At 38.2% G+C, this 20,290-nt stretch overlaps 1 protein-coding gene across 1 annotated transcript; it reads right to left on the bottom strand.

Moving 5' to 3' along the window:
• Positions 1–4,404: 4,404 nt before the first annotated feature.
• On the bottom strand, positions 4,405–17,582 carry LOC130724733 (uncharacterized). Its single transcript, XM_057576022.1, has 3 exons — positions 16,727–17,582; positions 4,756–4,780; positions 4,405–4,591 (listed from the first exon to the last, which is right to left on the bottom strand). The coding sequence occupies exons 1-3, from the start codon at positions 17,580–17,582 to the stop codon at positions 4,405–4,407; spliced, it is 1,068 nt and encodes a 355-aa protein (XP_057432005.1).
• Positions 17,583–20,290: the final 2,708 nt, after the last annotated feature.

The raw sequence follows: 20,290 nt of genomic DNA, 5'->3' as shown, positions 1-20,290 counted from the left end.
ATGTATATGTGTTTGTTTACTATGGGTGAGTATTAAAAATCATTCGATATAAGAAAGCAAATTAAGTGATATTGACCAATCAGAATTGGAAATAGAATTTTGTTTGATACCTTTTAGTATTTTCCATATAGAGAAGTAACTATTTAGCAAGCGTATTGAAAGTTTAAAACCTCCATTTATATCTACATATTTGCATTTACTGTCTTCTTTTATAAAGCACTATAATGTGAGTATCCGAATTAAATGAAAATGTAATGTTTTTTATAGCCTATTATCATTTTTCATATGGAGAAGTTCTATTAAGTAAGTGGATTGAAAGTTTGAACTCCATTAATTTCTACATATCTGCATTTACAATCTTCTTTTATAAAAGCACTATATTGTTAATATCTGAATTAAATGAAAATTAATGATTTTTATAGCCTACCAAATATCTATTGTCTCATCTCTCCTATACGTATTCCTCCCAATTCTATATAGACATGTTTTGGAAGTCACCTTCTCCACAACATAGACTTTTTTTTAGTGGAGTTTTGATTTATTCACAATCACTTTATCTCTCTTAATTAGCATCATGCTAGACACTAAAAAAATGGCTAGAGAACATATACTATAAGAGATAGTGATGAAAATCCTTGTTAGGCTCCCCGTGAAGTCTTTGGTGCGATTCAGAGTCTTAAGCAAAAACTATAATGCTCTCACCAGAGAAACCAATTTCATTACTGAACATCTTTCTCGCTCCATTGTTGAGGAAAAAAACAAACCCAACTTTTTGGTCTTTCACCAGATAAATAAGTTTTTGATTTCACTAATCTTTGAGGATGAGGAATCACAACCCCCTATTGATCTGAAGCCACCATTCCTCTTCACACATAGTGTAAACAACATCATAGCTCATGCTCATTCCAACGGCATCATCTATCTTGAACTGGTAGGTGGTGTTCCCCACATCCCCAATCCAAATATTCTTTGGAATCCAGCGACCAGAGAGGTAAAGTTTCTTCCTTTCCCTCCTCCAACGAGACGTGCACAATGTACCTTCTGCCACATGGTGCATGGGTTTGGTTTTGATCCCCAAAAAAAATGACTACAAGGTCGTGAACATTGTAGTGGGCACAAAGATTTCCTCAGAGGAAAGTGAAAAGCTCATTAGTCAGGTATATAGCCTTCGCTCTAATTCATGGAAAGTGGTTCATGTTGGTGTCCTTGCTAGATACATAGCTAAATCAATGTTTAATTCTTATCTGAATGGAGTTTACCATTGGTTAGCTGAATCTGGTGATGTTGAATTTGTGCTATGTTTTGACATGAGTGATGATGTGTTTTGGAAAATGAAGTTGCCCAAAGTAATATCTCAAGAGAAGAACAACTAATTTTACATCAGGCATTCAAATATTGCTGTTTTGAATGATCGTGTTGGTTATGTTAGGGAGCACATGCGCTCTGAATTACATTTTGAGATTTGGATGATAAATGAATATGGCGTGGATGGGTCTTGGCCTCTTCGGTGAGAATGTTTAACCTTGTGCGTAGACCTTGTCCTCAAATTCTTTTGGAATAAAGATAATGATGATGTTTTTGTGCTCGGATGGGAAGAGTATCACCCGTTGGTTTTGTACAAGATTGGTGAACAAAAGGAGGTGAATAAGTTTCCTCTTTGCTTAGGAACCGAGCAACATACTTTTAGATATGTGGAAAGTGTTGTTCCTCTATCTGGTTTGGTTCATGAGGAAGGTTAAAGTTCAGTTCTAAATAATTCATGATGAACCTAATTTGATGATCTTTGTGATGATTTATTTATGTTATTACATATATGAAGATATATTATTATTAGCAAGATACTTTTTTCATAAACTTTTATAAAATGATACTTGTGAATATTTTAATTGATGTTTTTTAGTTTTTAGTGTTTGAATAGTTAAAAATGTTAATTTATACATATGTAAAACCCAAGTCAACTAAAAAATCCGCTAGCCTCAGAGCTAGGGAACAAAAATATTTCATAAGAAAAGCCATGTAAAAACATCCTTATAGTCAGGGACCAGAAAAATTAACCAAAAAATGTTAAATTTATTGTTATTAAATAATTATTTATATCTCAAAACTATTAAAAAATTGAAATATTTGTAATATTTATCAACTCAATAATTGATTATATAATAGTAAATACAATTAAATTTATTTTGAATATTTCAAATCAATAAATTATTAGTCAATATCGCCCGTAAATGGTTTAATATTGATTTATTATTTTATATTTTTGAGTTAAGTTATTATTGATTATTAACATATTGGTAAATATACTTTTTAGACCTTATTATGTTAACAGTGATATAGTTATTATATTTTTTTCTTAATGAATTCAATTTTTTTAACTCGTACCATAATTAATTTTCTCATTAATGTTTCGTCGAGTCAACTCTTCTAATATATATATTGATTATTAAATGAATTTATAAATAATAACACAATCCCTAATTTTTTTCTTCTTGCGTCTTCAAATCAATGTTTTTAATATTTATATAAAACTATTGTATTAAGTACTGAATATTTAATTAATAATAATATTACTTAATATTTCTCATATTTTTGTAAATTTACTGTTAATAATTAATCTTTTAGTAGTTGAAATATTTTTTAAAGATAGAATTTTATATTTCATAAATTGATAAATAATTATATCATATTAAATATTATTAATTTATTTTTAATATTTAAAGTGAAGAAATAATTAGTCAATATTATCATTAAGTGTTTTAATAATGATATATATAATATTTTTAATTTTCACTAGGTTATTCTTTACTATTAAAATTTTGATAAATTTGTTTTGGAATTGAATGTTATAATAATCAAGTATTGATAATATATAATATTTCTTAATGAATTTAATGTTTTTAGCTTGTGGCATATATAATTAATGCCTTAGATTCAACCATCCTTTAGTCAATGAGCCTTTAGAAATAAGACAAAAAAAACTATTATGTAAGTCTCTCAATTCATAATTCATATGAAAAGGACACTCACTAAGAGATAACAAAATAATACCATGAGTTAACTATGGAAGGTACTTAAATGCTTAATAGTTGTTACGGTATGTAATAAAAAGAATTCAAAAACATTTATGAATATGAAATGTTGATATTTGATTTACTTATAAAGTATTAGTGATAAATTCCTATAAATTAATAAGGAAAATATGTATTGTACTATTTTAGACTATGTATTAAATAGGCAAAACATTTATGCTGAATTAATCACGAGCACGCTATATTAAGAGATTATCTGCATTTTAGATATTAAACAAACTTCATTAAATATTAAATTAATAAAATTACATAATTTAAAAAAGGTAACACCTTCATGGATACTATACTTTTTTACTATTATTATTAATATTAACATAATATATTTAATAATATTTTAATATGTTTAAAATGGGTATTTAAATTATTTAGTTATATTATTCTGAATTATGTAGTAGATGATGACAATAAGCCCAGATTTTATTCTTAATTTGTTGATGAAAGGTAGTAATTTGTCAATTTCGCAATGTAGTATAGAAATTAAAAACGTTCCGGATAAATAGTATTGCATTTATTGAATAAATACCGAACGGTTTTAGTATTGCTTCAAAGTAATTTTTTTATTGATTTCTAACTTTTAATGACTTTCGGGCACCATTTATCAAGTTTCCAAAAAAAATAATTTTTTTAGATTGTAGTTATTTGCATTAAATATTAGATTAATTTGTATTGAATAATTAGTTGATTAATATTATCAAGTTGATTAATAATTAGTTTGAAAAATGTGAAGGGAGGGTGACACGTGTCAGGGTTGTCCATTTTATGATTCAGATTTTGATTATAGTATATGACTAGTCATTTTCACCCGTGCGTTGCACGGCGATTAAGTTTATTTTGTAGATATATTTGTAAAATACCAAATAACAGAGAGTAGGTTTAATCATGTATGTGAATAGACCAATGTAAAAAATTTAATTAGACTTCGTTTTATGACCTACCGATGTCAACCCATGAACAATTTTTTTTTTTTTGAAAACGAAATGAATATTAGTAAGAAAATGCTTGAGGCAAAATAACTTAAGGCAAGAGTAACGTACAATCTGAAACAGAATGATTCCTGACAAAACCAAGTGCTTAACAGTGCACCAAACCCACCACCAACCCGCATGATGGCTTCTAACATGTTCCTAAGAAGGAGCCTCGTTAAAACCTTACTGAGAAAAACCCATTGGAAAAAAAACCCAGCAAGGAAAAAGAGTACCACCAACTTGGGAAAGCCACCATGCAACTATAAAACATGAGAAATAGCCCAAAAAGCAACTGGAAATTCGTGTACAGTAAAAACAGCAATATTCCAATCTGTGTAGCATCAAAACAGCTAATAGAAACAGCAATCAGACGAAACAGCAGCAACAACAATCAGCAAAACAGCATCCCGCAAACCCAAACAGCAACCAACAGACAGCAAAACAGCAAACCGGACCAAAGGATTAGCAACAGCAGCTTCAGCAACAACAAAGCAGAAATCTGCAACAGCAACAGCAATCGCAGAAAACAGCAAACGGCTAACAGGAAAACAACAATATTATAAATCCAGGTTTTTACAGAATGCGTTGCAAAATCAAACAAATTAACAAATGACAAAAATGTCAACAACATGATCGCTTAATAGAACTTGCTGACCATGTTCAGTGATAATGACTTCAGACTTGAAGTTGAATTTTGCTACCAATTCAATATTTGAACAACATAACCTACAATGAAAAAAGTAGATATAACAATAATAATTAGTAAGCAATACAAAGATGAACTTGATATATCATTTAAAAGTTAAAAACAAACCTTATAGCAAATGAATTATCCTTCAAGTTAGATGGTCAATAAGCTGCTTTACTTTTATTTTTACTGTCAACAATTAAAACAAAGACACTATCAGATTTGGCATTTAAAAAAATATAAACCCAACAAAATTATAGTAAAAAACAGCACTTACATATCAAATATTTTCAAAGACTTCTTGGTAGACAACGTTGCGGGTAGTGTTAGAAACTACTCCTTGGTCATCTAGGATTAGTATCTTCAAACATTTTCTAGATTTAACCCTTGATAGTGCAACATATAATTGCCCATGAGTAAAGACAGGCCTTGGCAAATACAGTCCAACATGAGATAAAGATTGTCCTTGACTTTTATTTATAGTCATTGCAAAACATAAAGTAACAGGAAATTGTCTGCGCTGGAATTTGAATGGAATATCAGAATTAGATGGAGTTAAGCTCATCCTTGGAATAAAGGCTGTTTCTCCCATCGTGTTTCCGTTTAGAACAGTAACAACAATTATATATTTAGTCAAAGCGTTGACTATCATTCGAGTGCCATTACACAACCCTGCAGCTTGGTCAATGTTTCGAATGAGCATGATAGGAACACCGACCTTTAGTTTAATCTGATGGTTTGGGATTCCGGAGCATTTGTAATCATTTAGGAATTCAGATGTAAACCATTCCGCATTGACACCCTAATCTTCATCGGACTTGCATGAAGTATCACAACTCAAGTACTCTGTTTCCTCCCCAGGAATCATAGCTAACATAAAGTTGTTTATTTCCTCTACACTTTCAAGTGTTGGTGCAAGGATTTCTCTGAAGGTATGAAAAACGGTAGAAAGGGGGGGTTTGAATAACGTTTTCAGTATAAAACTTCCACCTTAAAGATTTTGACAAATCTTTCGAGAACTTAAGTGCTAAAGATAAGAGATAGAAAAGCACACAAGGATTTTATCCTGGTTCACTTGATAAATCACTCAAGCTACTCCAGTCCATCCGTTAAGGTGATTTCTTCCTTCTTAGAATGAAGGCAATCCACTAATCAGGTAAGAGTTACAACTGCACTTGAAACCTACAAGTGACTAACAATTACACTGACTTAGCTCACACTAAGATTCACTCTCTTAGTCTTCTCTAGGATCCGATCAGCCTTGATCTCCTAAAGGAACTAAACAAACTGTTTATCAAAGAATTGTTTACAAGAGATTTGCTTCTAAAAAGCTAATAGTAAACTCAATGAATTTCAGATGAAAGAAAGCTTAGAAGAATTTAAGTTTGTCTTGCGCGTATGTGAATGCTTCTTGCCGTTTCTTTCAGTCTTCAGTCTCTTTATATACTCCAAGGATTAGGGTTGAGCGTTGCATGGGAAATGCTACCGTTGGAGGGCAGTTCTGGAAAATCCAGCTTCTGCTGTGTCTGAGACTGTTAGGTAGGTCGTCAGGAAGGTACAGTTGCTTTTGTACTTGGATAGCGACTTGACCTTTAAACCTAGGAGACTTCTGATCAGGGGAATGCTTCATATTGGAACTTGTGAAGCCGGTTGATCAGAGTCAGAGGGAAAGCCCAGATCCTCTGACCATTGTTTCTTCTGATTCTGAACTCAGAGGGAAGAACATGGTCTTCAGAGTATCTTGCTTCTGGACAACAGAATTTCACTAATCAGCTTCTAGATCTTCAGAGTCTTCTACACCATCAGAATATCTGAGCCTTCAGTGTTTCTTGGTTATCAGACTTTCTGGATCTTCAGAACTTCTAGTGACTGAGTCCACATCAGAGTTTGTATAACTTCAGAACTTCTGAAGGTTTTCCACTGTTCATACTGAACATGGTGAATGCGAAAGCGTTGCTTGGGTTGCTCTTTATACACAGTGCTTCTGATTTGTGTGAGATTGAGTTGAGGTCAGAGCCTGTAAATAGCACACTCAGAGAAACACGTTAGAGTACCACAATTGTTCATATCAAAAGGTTAACTTGTAATCATCAAAACATAGAGTTGTACTACTAGATCAAAACTTGATCTTACAATCTCCCCCTTTTTGATGATGACAAAACTAAGATTTTTGATGAACAATTCTTAAACATTAAACTAAATTCACTCAAAGTTTAGAGATATAGAATAAGACTTATCCTGATGTGAATAGTTTATCTTGCTCATTCTGAATTCAAGTCACTGCTTGATTCTGAGCTTAGCTCCCCCTGAATCTAATACTTGATGAAAACGTTAGTAAAGTCTAGATTCAGAGCTAAATGATATAAGAGTTCAGAGTGAAAAACTTATGACATAGATGAAAATCGAGTAATCAGAGCGCATAAGTAATCAGAGTCACGGACAAGGTATCAGAGTCTTGGGTATCAGAGTCAACTTGGAATCACTTCAGAAGAAGTGAAATGTATTCCTTGTATTTGCCCAGTGACACATCTATGGTCATGAAGGTGGAACTCTTAAATTCTCTCAAAAGAGAAAAAATAAATCACACTAACACATCTTACACATCAAAAACTGGGTGTACTCCCCCTTTTTGTCATAAGCAAAAAGCTTGGGGTGTGAAAAACTTAGCTTGAAGTACAAGGTACTCCCCCTTAGAGAAGGTCTAAGTTTAAAGAAAATGAAAACTATGCAAGAATCAGAGTTAGGCGAAATAAATAGAAGAGTTAATGCAAGAGAAGAACGTTTACCACCGGTCAAGGGAGTAAAGAGAAGGGTCAGTTACCAAGAACTTAACCTCGAGAAACCGTAGGAGCATTAACTTTCAGAGAGAAAGTGAAGCCTATATAAAGCGTTGGAGAGAGAGGTAAGCTTCACACCTCGAACAATTTTCAGTAAGGAAAAAATGGCATCATACATCGTAGCACTAGAAGAGCTGAGGAAGAAGGCCTTCGAGGAGGACTTGTTCCTGAACATCAGGCATCCAGAGGGTACAACGACCATCTCGGAGCTGACACGGACACTGCTGGAGGAGGACCTGCGTCCAGAGTTGAAGAGAGACTTGAGGGAATTTCTTGCCTTCGTGGAGGAGGTGCAAGAACTCAGCCGGCTTGAACTCAAGCTGCTGGAAGAAAAAGAGAGTTTGGAAGAGAAGCTCAAGACTGCAGAAGAGATTCTGGAGAGGGATGAGCTAAAGAACAGGCTCAACAACATCCAGCATGCACTGGAGCGTCTGGAGAAGGATAGGTCAGAGCAGCGCCAGGAGTGCAGAAGAATGAGGAGGGATTCTCCATTCTAGATTCTATGGAAAGAATGTATGATGTAAACATAAAGAGAGTATGAATAAAAAGATTTTTGCAAACACATGTGACAAAAATATATATAGATATGCATAGATAATCACAAATGAACAAAGTAGAATAATTAAATAAAAAGAAACAGAAGTTAACAAAAATAAAACAACGTTAAAGAAAAAGAAAAAACGAAGAGATCCTAAAACTAGGGTTTATCAGTTCGACGCAGAAGTTCCATCATCATGTGCTTCATTTCAATTAGCATGGATTCATGAGTGTCAAGACGCTGTTCCATGATGTCGGGTCTGGATGAGCTTGACTGAGTAGAACCGGAAGGAACATTCTGAGCAGCTTGAGGATCTGGAATGGAAGCAGAAGCAGCAGGAGTAAACACTACTGGTGCAAGTGCTTGGCATCGAAGGGCTTCAGCCTTTCAGCCTCATCCTCAAGTCATTCTGCCTCTAATCTGGCTTGTTCAGCTTGAGCTGCTGCTTGACGTGCAGCTTCTTCTGCTTGAGCTTTCTTTCTCTTGGCTTCTTCAATAGCTTCAAGAAGCTTATGTCTCTGTTCTTGTTCATGAAGAGCCACCCTTCGAGCAAACCTTTGCTTTGCAGCCTCAATCCTCTGACTTCCCTCTGCATGCAGGAGCTGCATCATAATTGGAACTTGAGCCACTAGCCAAGTGCCCAGATTGTTCCACTCATCAGCCACACGTTCAGCATTCTCACTTAGGTCAGTCTGACCGTGCACATTGCGTAGCATCAAAGAGGCTTCATGATAGAAAATATTGATGCACTCAGAGAGAGATGTGGGTCGGAGGTGAGTGTAAGGAATTATGGAGAGGTTGGTTTCAGGAGAGGCTGGGTGATTGCTGCTGTGAGCTTCAGAGGCACCTTGTGGAGAGCCAATGTTAAACATTTGAGCATTGGGTTCAGAGGTTCCAAGGTGAGGTTCTGAAGTTTCAACCAGAGGATGAGGTGATCTAACCGAGGATTGGTTAGACACAGATTGTTCTGGTTCAGGTTCTGGTTGAATAGGCTCTTGTTGGTCAGGGGCAGGGTGAGCTTGTTGAGCCAAAGGGTCTGCCTCATGTAAAGGATTGACCAAGATAGGTTCATCTGGGTCAACTAGACGTTCAGGTCTAGGGCCAGGATATCTCCTAGGGCTTGGACAAGTGAGATAATATTCTTCTAAGGTAGACACCTTTTCTTTTCTGACCTCCATGAATTTTCTAATGGATTCAGAGTTATTGGAGGGAGAAGAGTCAGCAACATTGGTTGGGAAGGATACAGGTGTAAGGGCGGTGGAAGAGTCTGTATCCATGGGTCTGAGAGCCCGACGTTCTGATGCTCTTGGGACAGAGTGATCAGAGGTTCTGGGTCTAGGTTCTGTTTGGGTAGGCTCTGGTTGTTCAAGAATGATGGGTTCAGAAGTTAATGGGTTGTATGGAATGGTGATGGGAGAGGTTGGTTCATCTGACCTAGAGGGTTGGTTCTGGAGCAAATTCCAGAGAGGTGCTTCAGTAGGAGAAGGTTGAAAAAATGAAGACCTTGGGGAATGTGATGAAGAGGTGGTTTGTGCAGCTAATTGGGATTCAGGAATAGGAGTGAGGGGATTTGAAGAGTGTTTGAGCATGGCAGATATGGGGAGTGCATCAAATAAATTCAAATCATCATCAGAAGCAATTGCAGACTTACTTGAATGTGCTGATGATCTTGTCACTCTGGCAGGAGGTTCAGTCCTTCTGAGCACTTCAGCAGCTGGTTCCACCCGAGTAGGCTTCACCACAATTCTGACCTGCTTCTTCTTCTTCTTAGGAGGACCATCCTCATTATCACCATCATCACCATCATCAGGCTTGCTGGTTTCATCTTGCTTTCTCTTGGATTGACCAGCCTTCTTCTTTTTGATCAGAGGGACATCTGATTCCTCAGAAGATTCTTCTAGGATCATCTTCCTCTGAACTTTCTTCTTGGGAGGAGAAGGAAACTCTGGAGCTGGCGGCAGTCTGCTGAAAAAGTCATCGAGATCAATTTCGAATCCTTGAGCCCTTAGGTCTTCAACATAGCACCTAATGGCGTCAGGATTGTCTGCCTGTGTCCACAGAGGGTAGTCATTCAGAGGCATCCTTCTACTTCTGATCTCAGAAGATGTGTCTTCATGGGAAGGAGCAATCTTCTTCTTGATTAGGCCCATCTTCTTTAGAGAATTTGCCGTGAAGACATCACTGACAATGGTGGTCAGATCCTCTGTGCATCCAGCATTTATCAGATCTTGAATGAGGCCACTCTCAATGAAGAGATCAGACAAAAGTCTCCCGAAGGGAATATACTTGATCGCTGACTTGATGGAGGCAGTGGTACGAGACTTCCGGATACATTCCTTCAAGTAGGAGAACAGGAAGTAGGGAAGGCAGATCTTCTTCTGGTCTTGGATGAAGAACAACATCACCTTCTGGTTGAAGTTGATGTAGTCTGGGGAACTGCCCTTTGGTCTCTGGTTTATGCAGTGGAGCAAAATTTTGTGCCAGATCCTGAGCTTGGGATGAAGGTCCATTACCTTGTAATTCGTCTTGCCCGGTTTGTAATTGGTGTACAGGGCCTTGTTGATCTCATCCTTCGTCTTGGGTTTCAGCTTCGATTCCGTGAATTGGAAACGATACCCAAAAGCAGTTTCTGCACCCAGCAAGTTCACGAAGGACTTCTCTGTGATGATGATCTTTCTTCCAAGAATGTGAGATACCACCTGAGTATCATCGCAGTCGGCGTGCTTCCAGAATTCCTTGACCAGTTTATCATACACCTCGAAGTCTGTTGAAGTAATTTCCCCAACCTTGAACTTGGACTTCAGGACGAAGATCATACCCATTTGTAGCCAGGTTGTCGAGGTCGAATCTCCATTCTGCCAGGACTTGAAGTTCCTCAGGAGCATATACGCAGTGAACGGCACAGCCCCGTTCTGCAATTGGAATAATCTGCTCTTGAGCTTGACCTAGATCTTGTGTCGGATTCTCAGGGCCCCTTTGACCCGTTGCTAGACCAACTACCATGTGAGGGAACTGGGTTGCATCTGCAGTAGCTCTTCTGGTTTGACTCACCATTTTTGAAGCGGTTGAAGGTTTGAGGTAGAAGATGAAGGTTGAAAGATGAAGAGAGATCGAGAGAGAAAACGAGGATAAGCGGTTTCGAAATAGCAGAGAGAGAGAGAGTAAAAACCGGAAGTGAAAGAGATCGTGTGTGTATAGTGGGTTTTGACAAATAACCGTTGTTGATTCAAAAAGCAATTTAAGATCAACGGTTGAAAATTAAAGATAGATAATAACAGTAAATACACAAATCACACACAGGAGAGAAGCACATCTACACGCAATCATAACAGACTGTCACACGGGCACAAGGAACTATGCATCAGAAATACTGACACACGTGTTGCTGTCTCAGCTTCAGAGTCAGTACCAGTGGGTACACACACTCTGATTGAGTTACCTTCTGGACTAGACATCTTCTGATCAAGAAGTATCATAGTCAGAGGTTCTGATCCATCTTCACTCTGGACAAAAGTCCATGTTTAGATTTTTCAGAATAAAATTAAATCTATCCTCTGCTAAGGGCTTTGTAAAGATATCTGCCCATTGATGGTCAGTATCAACAAACTTCAGAAGAAGTACGCCCTTCTGTACATAATCTCTAATAAAGTGATACTTTACCTCAATGTGCTTTGCCCTTGAATGCAAGATAGGATTCTTACTCAATAAGATTGCAGCAGTGTTATCACAATAGATTGGGATATTGCTCTCAAGGATCTGATAATCCTCCAGCTGATGTTTCATCCAGAGCATCTGAGTGCTGCATGTTGCTGCTGAGATATATTCTGCCTCTGCAGTTGATAGTGCAATGGTTGATTGCCTCTTGCTTGCCCATGAGACTAGATTGCTTCCCAGAAATTGACAATTTCCAGAAGTACTTTTTCTCTCTGTTCTATCTCCAGCATAATCAGCATCACAGTAACCTGAAAGCTTATACTCTGATGTTTTCTTATACATCAAGTCAAGGTTAGTGGTGCCTTTCAGATACCTTAGGATCCTCTTAACAGCAGTTAAGTGGGTTTCCCTTGGATCTGATTGGAAACGAGCACATAAATGAACACTAAATAGTATGTCTGGCCTAGATGCAGTTAAGTATAGAAGTGAACCTATCATGCCACGATAGAGCTTCTGACACACTTTACCACTTTTATCTTCTTTCTCCAGAATGCATGTAGGATGCATTGGAGTCTTGGCCACTGTAGATTCCAGCATATTGAACTTCTTCAGAAGTTCTTTAGTGTACTTGCTCTGATGGATATATGTTCCTTCTGGTGTTTGATCAACTTGTATTCCCAGAAAGTACTTTAATTCTCCCATCATACTCATCTCAAATTCAGCCTGCATCATCTCAGAAAATTCTTTGCATAGAGATTGATTAGCAGAACCAAATATAATATCATCAAAATAAATTTGCACAATTTAGATATCATCTTTATAAGTCTTGCAAAAAAGAGTTGTATCTACTTTACCCCTTACAAACTCATTCTCCAGAAGGAATGAGCTAAGTCTCTCATACCATGCTCTGGGAGCTTGCTTCAGACCGTAGAGTGATTTCTTCAATTTGAACACATGGTCTGGTTTCTTCTCATCTTCAAAACCTGGGGGTTGATGAACATAGACTTCCTCTGAAATATAACCATTTAGGAAGGCACTCTTCACGTCCATCTGATGTAGAACTATGTTGTGATTTACTGAAAAAGAAATCAACAGTCTGATTGCCTCCAGTCTTGCTACTGGAGCAAATGTTTCAGTGTAGTCTATTCCTTCCTGCTGGCTGTAGCCTTGAGCAACTAGCCTTGCCTTGTTTCTGACTACATCTCCTTTCTCATTCAGCTTGTTTCTGAATACCCATTTCGTTCCAATAACATGGACACTCTCAGGCTTCTTCACTAAGCTCCAAACATCGTTCTTGGAGAATTGATTCAATTCTTCTTCCATGGCCAGAATCCACTCCTTGTCCTGAAGAGCTTCATCTATGGACTTGGGTTCAATTAAGGACACCAATCCTTTCAGACTGAGCAAGGTCTCTTCAGAGGGTCTGAAGGCAGATCTGGTTCTGACTGGTTCGTCTTTGTTGCCCAAAATCAATTCCTTAGGGTGAGCTGCAGTGATTCTGCTCTTCTTCAGAGTTTGTGAGTTAGAGGGACCAGCTTCTTCCTCTGGTTCATCTTCCTCTGGCTCAACTTCCTCTGGAGCTTTGCCTTTGTCAGAAACATTAATGCTTAAATCTGCAAACTTTTCAACTAGCTTTGACCTTTTCATTTCCTCCAAAGCCAACTTCGCCTCCAGGCTTAAGTTTCAGCTCTCGGAACATACGCCTTTCTCCCGTCATGTGACGCGAGCATCCACTGTCCAGATACCATGATTGGTGTTTCAGTGGAGCTATCAAAGATATCTGCAACATAGATAATCTTGTCCTTAGGTACCCACTTTCTGGGTCCTCTCTTGTTAGTTACCCCAGAGGTTCTGATCACCTTGGGTGTCTCAACATGATATTTTAAAGGAATATTTGCATGATATTTAGTCATAGAGAAAGATCCCTTTTTAAGAGGGTTTTTAGCAACTTTAGCAGGTACAGGATCAGGCAATATGGTACCAGAGGGAACAAAGCATTCATACAAGGATTTAGCTTTAGACACAGAGGGCTCATTTCTAATTGGTTTAGAATAGCCAATGCCATGCATTCCATTTCTGCTTACGCCATAGATCATTGAAGCCATTAAGCTTCTATCCACGCTTTTAGCTAGGAATCTTTGAAAAGACTTTTCATACTTAGATTCATTTCTACAATCAGAGGCATCACAGGCAACAATTTCTTCTAACTTAGCAATCTGGTTCTTAAGCACAGAGTTAGAATTGATCAAGGCATGATTATCATTTTTCAAATCCGAAATAATTTTCTCATGTTCAGAAGGAGTCTTGGAAACAGCAGATAAGTTCTTTTTCAGCTTCTTATGCTTAGACAATAAGGAGTTATACTTATCCATAATATCAGACAATGCATGTTTCAGTTCAGAGGTAGAGAAAGAAGCGAATACCTCATTTTCATCGTCTGAGTTAGGATTTCCTTCTGATTCTGAGTCAGAGTCAACAGCTCCCTTTGACTCTGCTTCCTTGTCTTTGACAATAGCCATGAGTCCTTGGACTTCACCATCAGAGTCAACATCCTCTGACTCTGATTCATCAAATGTCACCATCAGACTCTTCTTTGTCTTGAAGTGCTTCTTTGGCTTCTTGTCCTTCTTCAATTTTGGACAGTCACTTTTGTAGTGCCCTGATTCTTTGCACTCAAAGCATGTGACTTCCTTAAGTGAGGACTTCTTCTGACCTGAGGATTCAGACTTTCCTTTTGCCTTTCCAGAGCCTTTGTATTTGCTCTGCCTGTGCTTCCAGATGCGATTGAGTCTCTTGGAGATCAGAGTCAGCTCATCTTCATCAGAATCTTCTGACGCTTCTTCAGATTCCTCTTCTTCAGCTTGAAGAGCTTTTGACTTCTCAACCTTAGCCTTTTCAGATTTAGATTTCAAGGTTATGGACTTTTTCCTCAGATCTTGCATCTCTGAGCGCTTCAGCTCATGGCATTTCAAAATGCTGATGAGTTCTTCTAAACTCATATTCTCAACGTCTCTCGTGAGCTCTATTGAAGTCACTAAAGGCATCCAACTTTCAGGAAGACACCTGATGACCCTTGTGACATGATCTTTTGTTGTGTAGCTCTTGTTGAGAGGTCGTATGCCAGCTACAAGCAACTGAAATCTGGAGAACATTTCTTCAATGGACTCATTTGGCTCCATGATGAAGGATTCATACTTTTGGATCAAAGACAATGCCTTTGATTCTTTGACTTTCTTGTTTCCTTCATGAGACATCTTCAGAGATTCGAAAATGCCTTTCGCAAACTCACGATCTGTAATCTTCTGGTACTCTTCATAGGAAATAGCACTTAGAAGAATTGCTCTTGCTTTGTGATGTTGTGAGTACAGCTTCTTTTGATCTGCAGTCATCTCTGACCTTGGGATCTTCTTGCCATCTGCATCAACTGGACGCTCGTAGCCATCCACAATAATATCCCAGAGATCTGCATCGAAACCCAGAAAGAAACTTTCCAGTCTATCTTTCCAATATTCGAACCTTTGACCGTCGAACATAGGAGGCTTTGCATTGTAACCATCTCTTTGAGTTTCACTGGTGGTGGCAGCCATTGTTTTTCACACCGGCCCGGATCACTGAACACTGTTAGGTGTGGTAATCAGAACTTGCGCTCTGATACCAATTGAAGGTATGAAAAACGGTAGAAAGGGGGGGTTTGAATAACGTTTTCAGTATAAAACTTCCACCTTAAAGATTTTGACAAATCTTTCGAGAACTTAAGTGCTAAAGATAAGAGATAGAAAAGCACACAAGGATTTTATCCTGGTTCACTTGATAAATCACTCAAGCTACTCCAGTCCACCCGTTAAGGTGATTTCTTCCTTCTTAGAATGAAGGCAATCCACTAATCAGGTAAGAGTTACAACTGCACTTGAAACCTACAAGTGACTAACAATTACACTGACTTAGCTCACACTAAGATTCACTCTCTTAGTCTTCTCTAGGATCCGATCAGCCTTGATCTCCTAAAGGAACTAAACAAACTGTTTATCAAAGAATTGTTTACAAGAGATTTGCTTCTAAAAAGCTAATAGTAAACTCAATGAATTTCAGATGAAAGAAAGCTTAGAAGAATTTAAGTTTGTCTTGCGCGTATGTGAATTCTTCTTGCCGTTTCTTTCAGTCTTCAGCCTCTTTATATACTCCAAGGATTAGGGTTGAGCGTTGCATGGGAAATGCTACCGTTGGAGGGCAGTTCTGGAAAATCCAGCTTCTGCTGTGTCTGAGACTGTTAGGTAGGTCGTCAGGAAGGTACAGTTGCTTTTGTACTTGGATAGCGACTTGACCTTTAAACCTAGGAGACTTCTGATCAGGGGAATGCTTCATATTGGAACTTGTGAAGCCGGTTGATCAGAGTCAGAGGGAAAGCCCAGATCCTCTGACCATTGTTTCTTCTGATTCTGAACTCAGAGGGAAGAACATGGTCTTCAGAGTATCTTGCTTCTGGACAACAGAATTTCACTAATCAGCTTTTAGATCTTCAGAGTCTTCTACACCATCAGAATATCTGAGCCTTCAGTGTTTCTTGGTTATCAGACTTTCTGGATCTTCAGAACTTCTAGTGACTGAGTCCACATCAGAGTTTGTATAACTTCAGAACTTCTGAAGGTTTTCCACTGTTCATACTGAACATGGTGAATGCGAAAGCGTTGCTTGGGTTGCTCTTTATACACAGTGCTTCTGATTTGTGTGAGATTGAGTTGAGGTCAGAGCCTGTAAATAGCACACTCAGAGAAACACGTTAGAGTACCACAATTGTTCATATCAAAAGGTTAACTTGTAATCATCAAAACATAGAGTTGTACTACTAGATCAAAACTTGATCTTACATTCTCTTTCTTGGAAGAATGAATTTTTTTCCAAATTCATCAAAAGTTTCGGATATGAAAAATTTACTATTTCAAGTAATGGATCCTTACACGATTCAATAAGAAGATCTGGATGAATCTCAATGAGTGATTCGGCTTCATCAATGGTTGTAATTGTTCCGTCTCCCACTTGAAGCAACCAATCAGAAAACTCTTTAATTTCTGCTGCTGAAGAAGATGAGTTAGCATTCTGCAATCTCATATTAACAGTCAACTTCATTACCTTGGAATGCTTCCATAGATATGAAGAATTGATAGCAGAACCCACAATCTCCGAACGGCTTCCTTTGGAAATAACTGAGCGTATTTGTCTAAGGTCGCCTCCTAGTACCACAACTTTCCCTCCGAATGGAATGTCATGACCATAAGTAGATCTAGTCTTCATAATGTCATTTAGAGATCTGTCCAAAGCTTCAAAGCAATGTTTGTTCAACATAGGTGCCTCATCCCAAAAAATTAGGCTTGCTTTTTTCAATAATTCAGCTTTTGGGGAACCTTGACCGAGATTACATGTTGATATCTCATTTATTGAAATAGGAATAGAGAACCTGGAATGAGCAGTTCTACCTCCGGATAACAACAGCGATGCAATTCCGTTGGATGCGACATTTAACACAATCAGGCCCCTTGAACGCAAAGCAGCAGATAAGGTTTTCCAAACATATGTTTTCCCAGTTCCTCCAAAACCATATAGAAAAAAGAATCCCCCATTATCAGATAATACAGCATTCAAAACATTTTTATAAACTCCCTTTTGCTCTGAAGTAAGGCAACAAACCAATTCTTCATGAATCTTAAGCATTTCATCTTTATTGTAATTCAACTCATCTGCAACGAATCTATTTTCAAAATTATGTGCTTCAGTAAATTTAGGATATGGCAAACATGGAAATTCCTTCAGTGACATTCCATTTCCTTGAAGAATTTTTTCAATCTCTATCAAACATAGGTTCTTTAATTCTTCATCATCTATATGCAGATCTGAATGAAAGCACAAATATAATAGTTAATTTAAATTTCATTACCAAGACAAATTGGTAAAGTTTATTAAGGCGTTTCATTACCAAGACATATTGATAAATTTAATTATGGAATATTTACTATTCGTGTAGTAGTATTAATTTACCGACGGATAATTTTCAGTCTTAGACACCAGTTCACCTTGGCCGGTGTGATGCTTGAAATTGAGTATATGTGCATGGCCATTTACTCTCAAAGTTTTAGGCTAGAGAAGAGAAAGATGGAAAATTTAGGACATTTAAAAAAATGCGATCAGCTAAGAGGAGAGGTTGGTGTTGTGCTATGGGTAAGGAGGTATCTATATATAGATAGGTGTTGCTCTTAAATCATGGACTACAATCAACTTTCCACCAAGATTTTCTACACACAAAAATAATGTTTAATTAGTTTTGACTTTCCCGAAAATCAATAGATGTAATTAGGGAAATAATACTGAAATAAAGTAATGATTTTGGAATCAATTTTACCATTGGGAGAACTCATTGCTGTAGACCCCCAAACTGAGTCCTTTACATATCTAGAGTTTGCAAAGGTCCAAATTCGTACCAAGGAACCTGGGGTGCTGTCCCTTTGTAGGAAGATAAAGGTTCGTGATGCGGTGTTTTCTGTGAACATCGTTGAAGATATGGGGAGCCTGGGGTTGGGAACCTGTGAGTGTTCCTGCAGTAAGTGTGACAAGGAGGTGTCAGTGGAAGGCTCTTTGAATTTGGAGGTTGATGATTCAAACTTCTCAGTCTCTGATGAGGATCACGACATGTGGGATGACTTGGCTCTTCACAATGGTGTAAGGAAGATGACGAACCCTGCTGGACAAGCGGAGGAGCCACTTTTTCCTAAGCCGCCGGCGGCGGCGGCGGATAGACATTCAAAGGCTTGTGAATCTGGGTCCAGGCACAGGGAACAACTCATTAAGAGCATTAATGGGGAGGTCGTTATTCACTTAAACGGTGGTCAAAGTATTGAAGGGGTGGTTAATGAAGATAATAACGTGAACTTAGAAAGGGGCAGCTTTTTAGGAGAAACTGATGAGGAATTTCAAAAATTAGTTTTTTCTCAAAACAGTGGGGACCACGAAGCTGAAACAGAAGTTTCTAAAAAGAATATTGAGCATAAGTTGGTTCAGTCTATAACTGAAGCCCATTTTCCACCACTTAAGCCCAAGTGTGGAAACGGGTCAGCTGAGGATCAAACCGGGTTGGGGGTGAAATCGGGTCCTGAATTGGGGTTTAGGGATTTGTTTTCAGAACAGCGTTATCGTGACTTGAGAGTCTCGCATGGCTTGGGGGAATTTTCGCCCTCCTTGCCGCTTCGAAGGGTGGGTCCATGTTTTGCCAAGCGACCCAACCATGGATATCTCAGGTTAGCACAGCTTGTCTTTCTAGTAGTGCCACTGTTTCTGATGTTTGTTCCAGAAAATGTAGTAGGACAGTTTGGGTAGCTGATGAAAAATCAGAAGCTCTGGAAATTTGGAAGTTGGGTAAGGAGCTTGGGGTATCTTTCCAGGGGGATGAGAACAAATTTATCAAGAGAGTGGAGGAGCTTGAACTACGGGACATTGATGCCCAACATGGTGCGATTGCAAAAAGAGGGGAAGCTAACAGTGTCTTATGAAGATTCTTTCCTATAATGTGAGGGGGTTGGGGGGTAGTGGGAAGAGGAGGATACTTAGGGAAGTGATTGTCAAAGAGCAGATTGAGATGGTGTGCATCCAAGAAACTAAGTTATCAGTGGTTGACTCAAGAATTTGCGCGCAGGTCTGGGGCGATTTTGCTTGCGAATGGAAGGCTGTTCCGGCAACAAACAGAGGAGGGGGGCTGCTGTGTATATGGAATGAAAAATCCTTTAAATTACAGCACTGTGAATTTGGAACAGGTTTCATTGGTTTGGTGGGGACTTGGGGGGATCAAGATTGTGTTGTGGTAAATGTATATTCACCATGTTCTCTTGAAGAGAAGCGGCATTTGTGGGTTGAACTTCTTACCTGGAAGCGACATAGTACAATCTCTTGTTGGTGCCTTCTTGGTGATTTTAATGCAGTTCGAGCAGTGGAGGAGAGAGTTGGGGTGACTAGTACAAACGCATATGCCCGGGAAATTGCACTTTTTAATGAGTTCATACATGATATGGAATTGTTTGATATACCTCTGCATGGTAGGAGATTCACATGGCGAAGGCCTAACGGTCAAGCCAGAAGTCGCCTAGACCGCTTCCTAGTATCTGACTCTTGGTTGGGTATCTGGCCAAACTGCTCTCAATTAGTTCTAGATAGGACTGTTTCTGATCATTGTCCAGTACTCTTGAGGCGTATTTTTCAAAATTGGGGGCCAAAGTCGTTCCGTGTTCTGAACTGCTGGTTGGAAGACACAAGATTTCCAAGACATGTTGAACAAGTATGGCCAGAATTGGTTGTCCAGGGCTGGTCAGCTGGGCACATTCTGAAGGAAAAATTGAAAGGTTTGAGGGGCAAATTAAAACAGTGGAACTGCGAGGTTTTTGGTGATCTAAGGGACAAACGGAATGCTGTTGTTCAGAAAATAAATGAATTGGACGTGAAGGAGGAGGAATTGGGTTTGTCTCCTGCTGAGGTTACTCATA

The sequence above is a fragment of the Lotus japonicus genome, chromosome 6, assembly GCF_012489685.1.
Source record: "Lotus japonicus ecotype B-129 chromosome 6, LjGifu_v1.2".
In the NCBI taxonomy this organism is placed as follows: domain Eukaryota; kingdom Viridiplantae; phylum Streptophyta; class Magnoliopsida; order Fabales; family Fabaceae; genus Lotus; species Lotus japonicus.
Note: the sequence above shows the minus strand (reverse complement) of the source record. Positions and strands in the feature narration are given on the sequence as shown.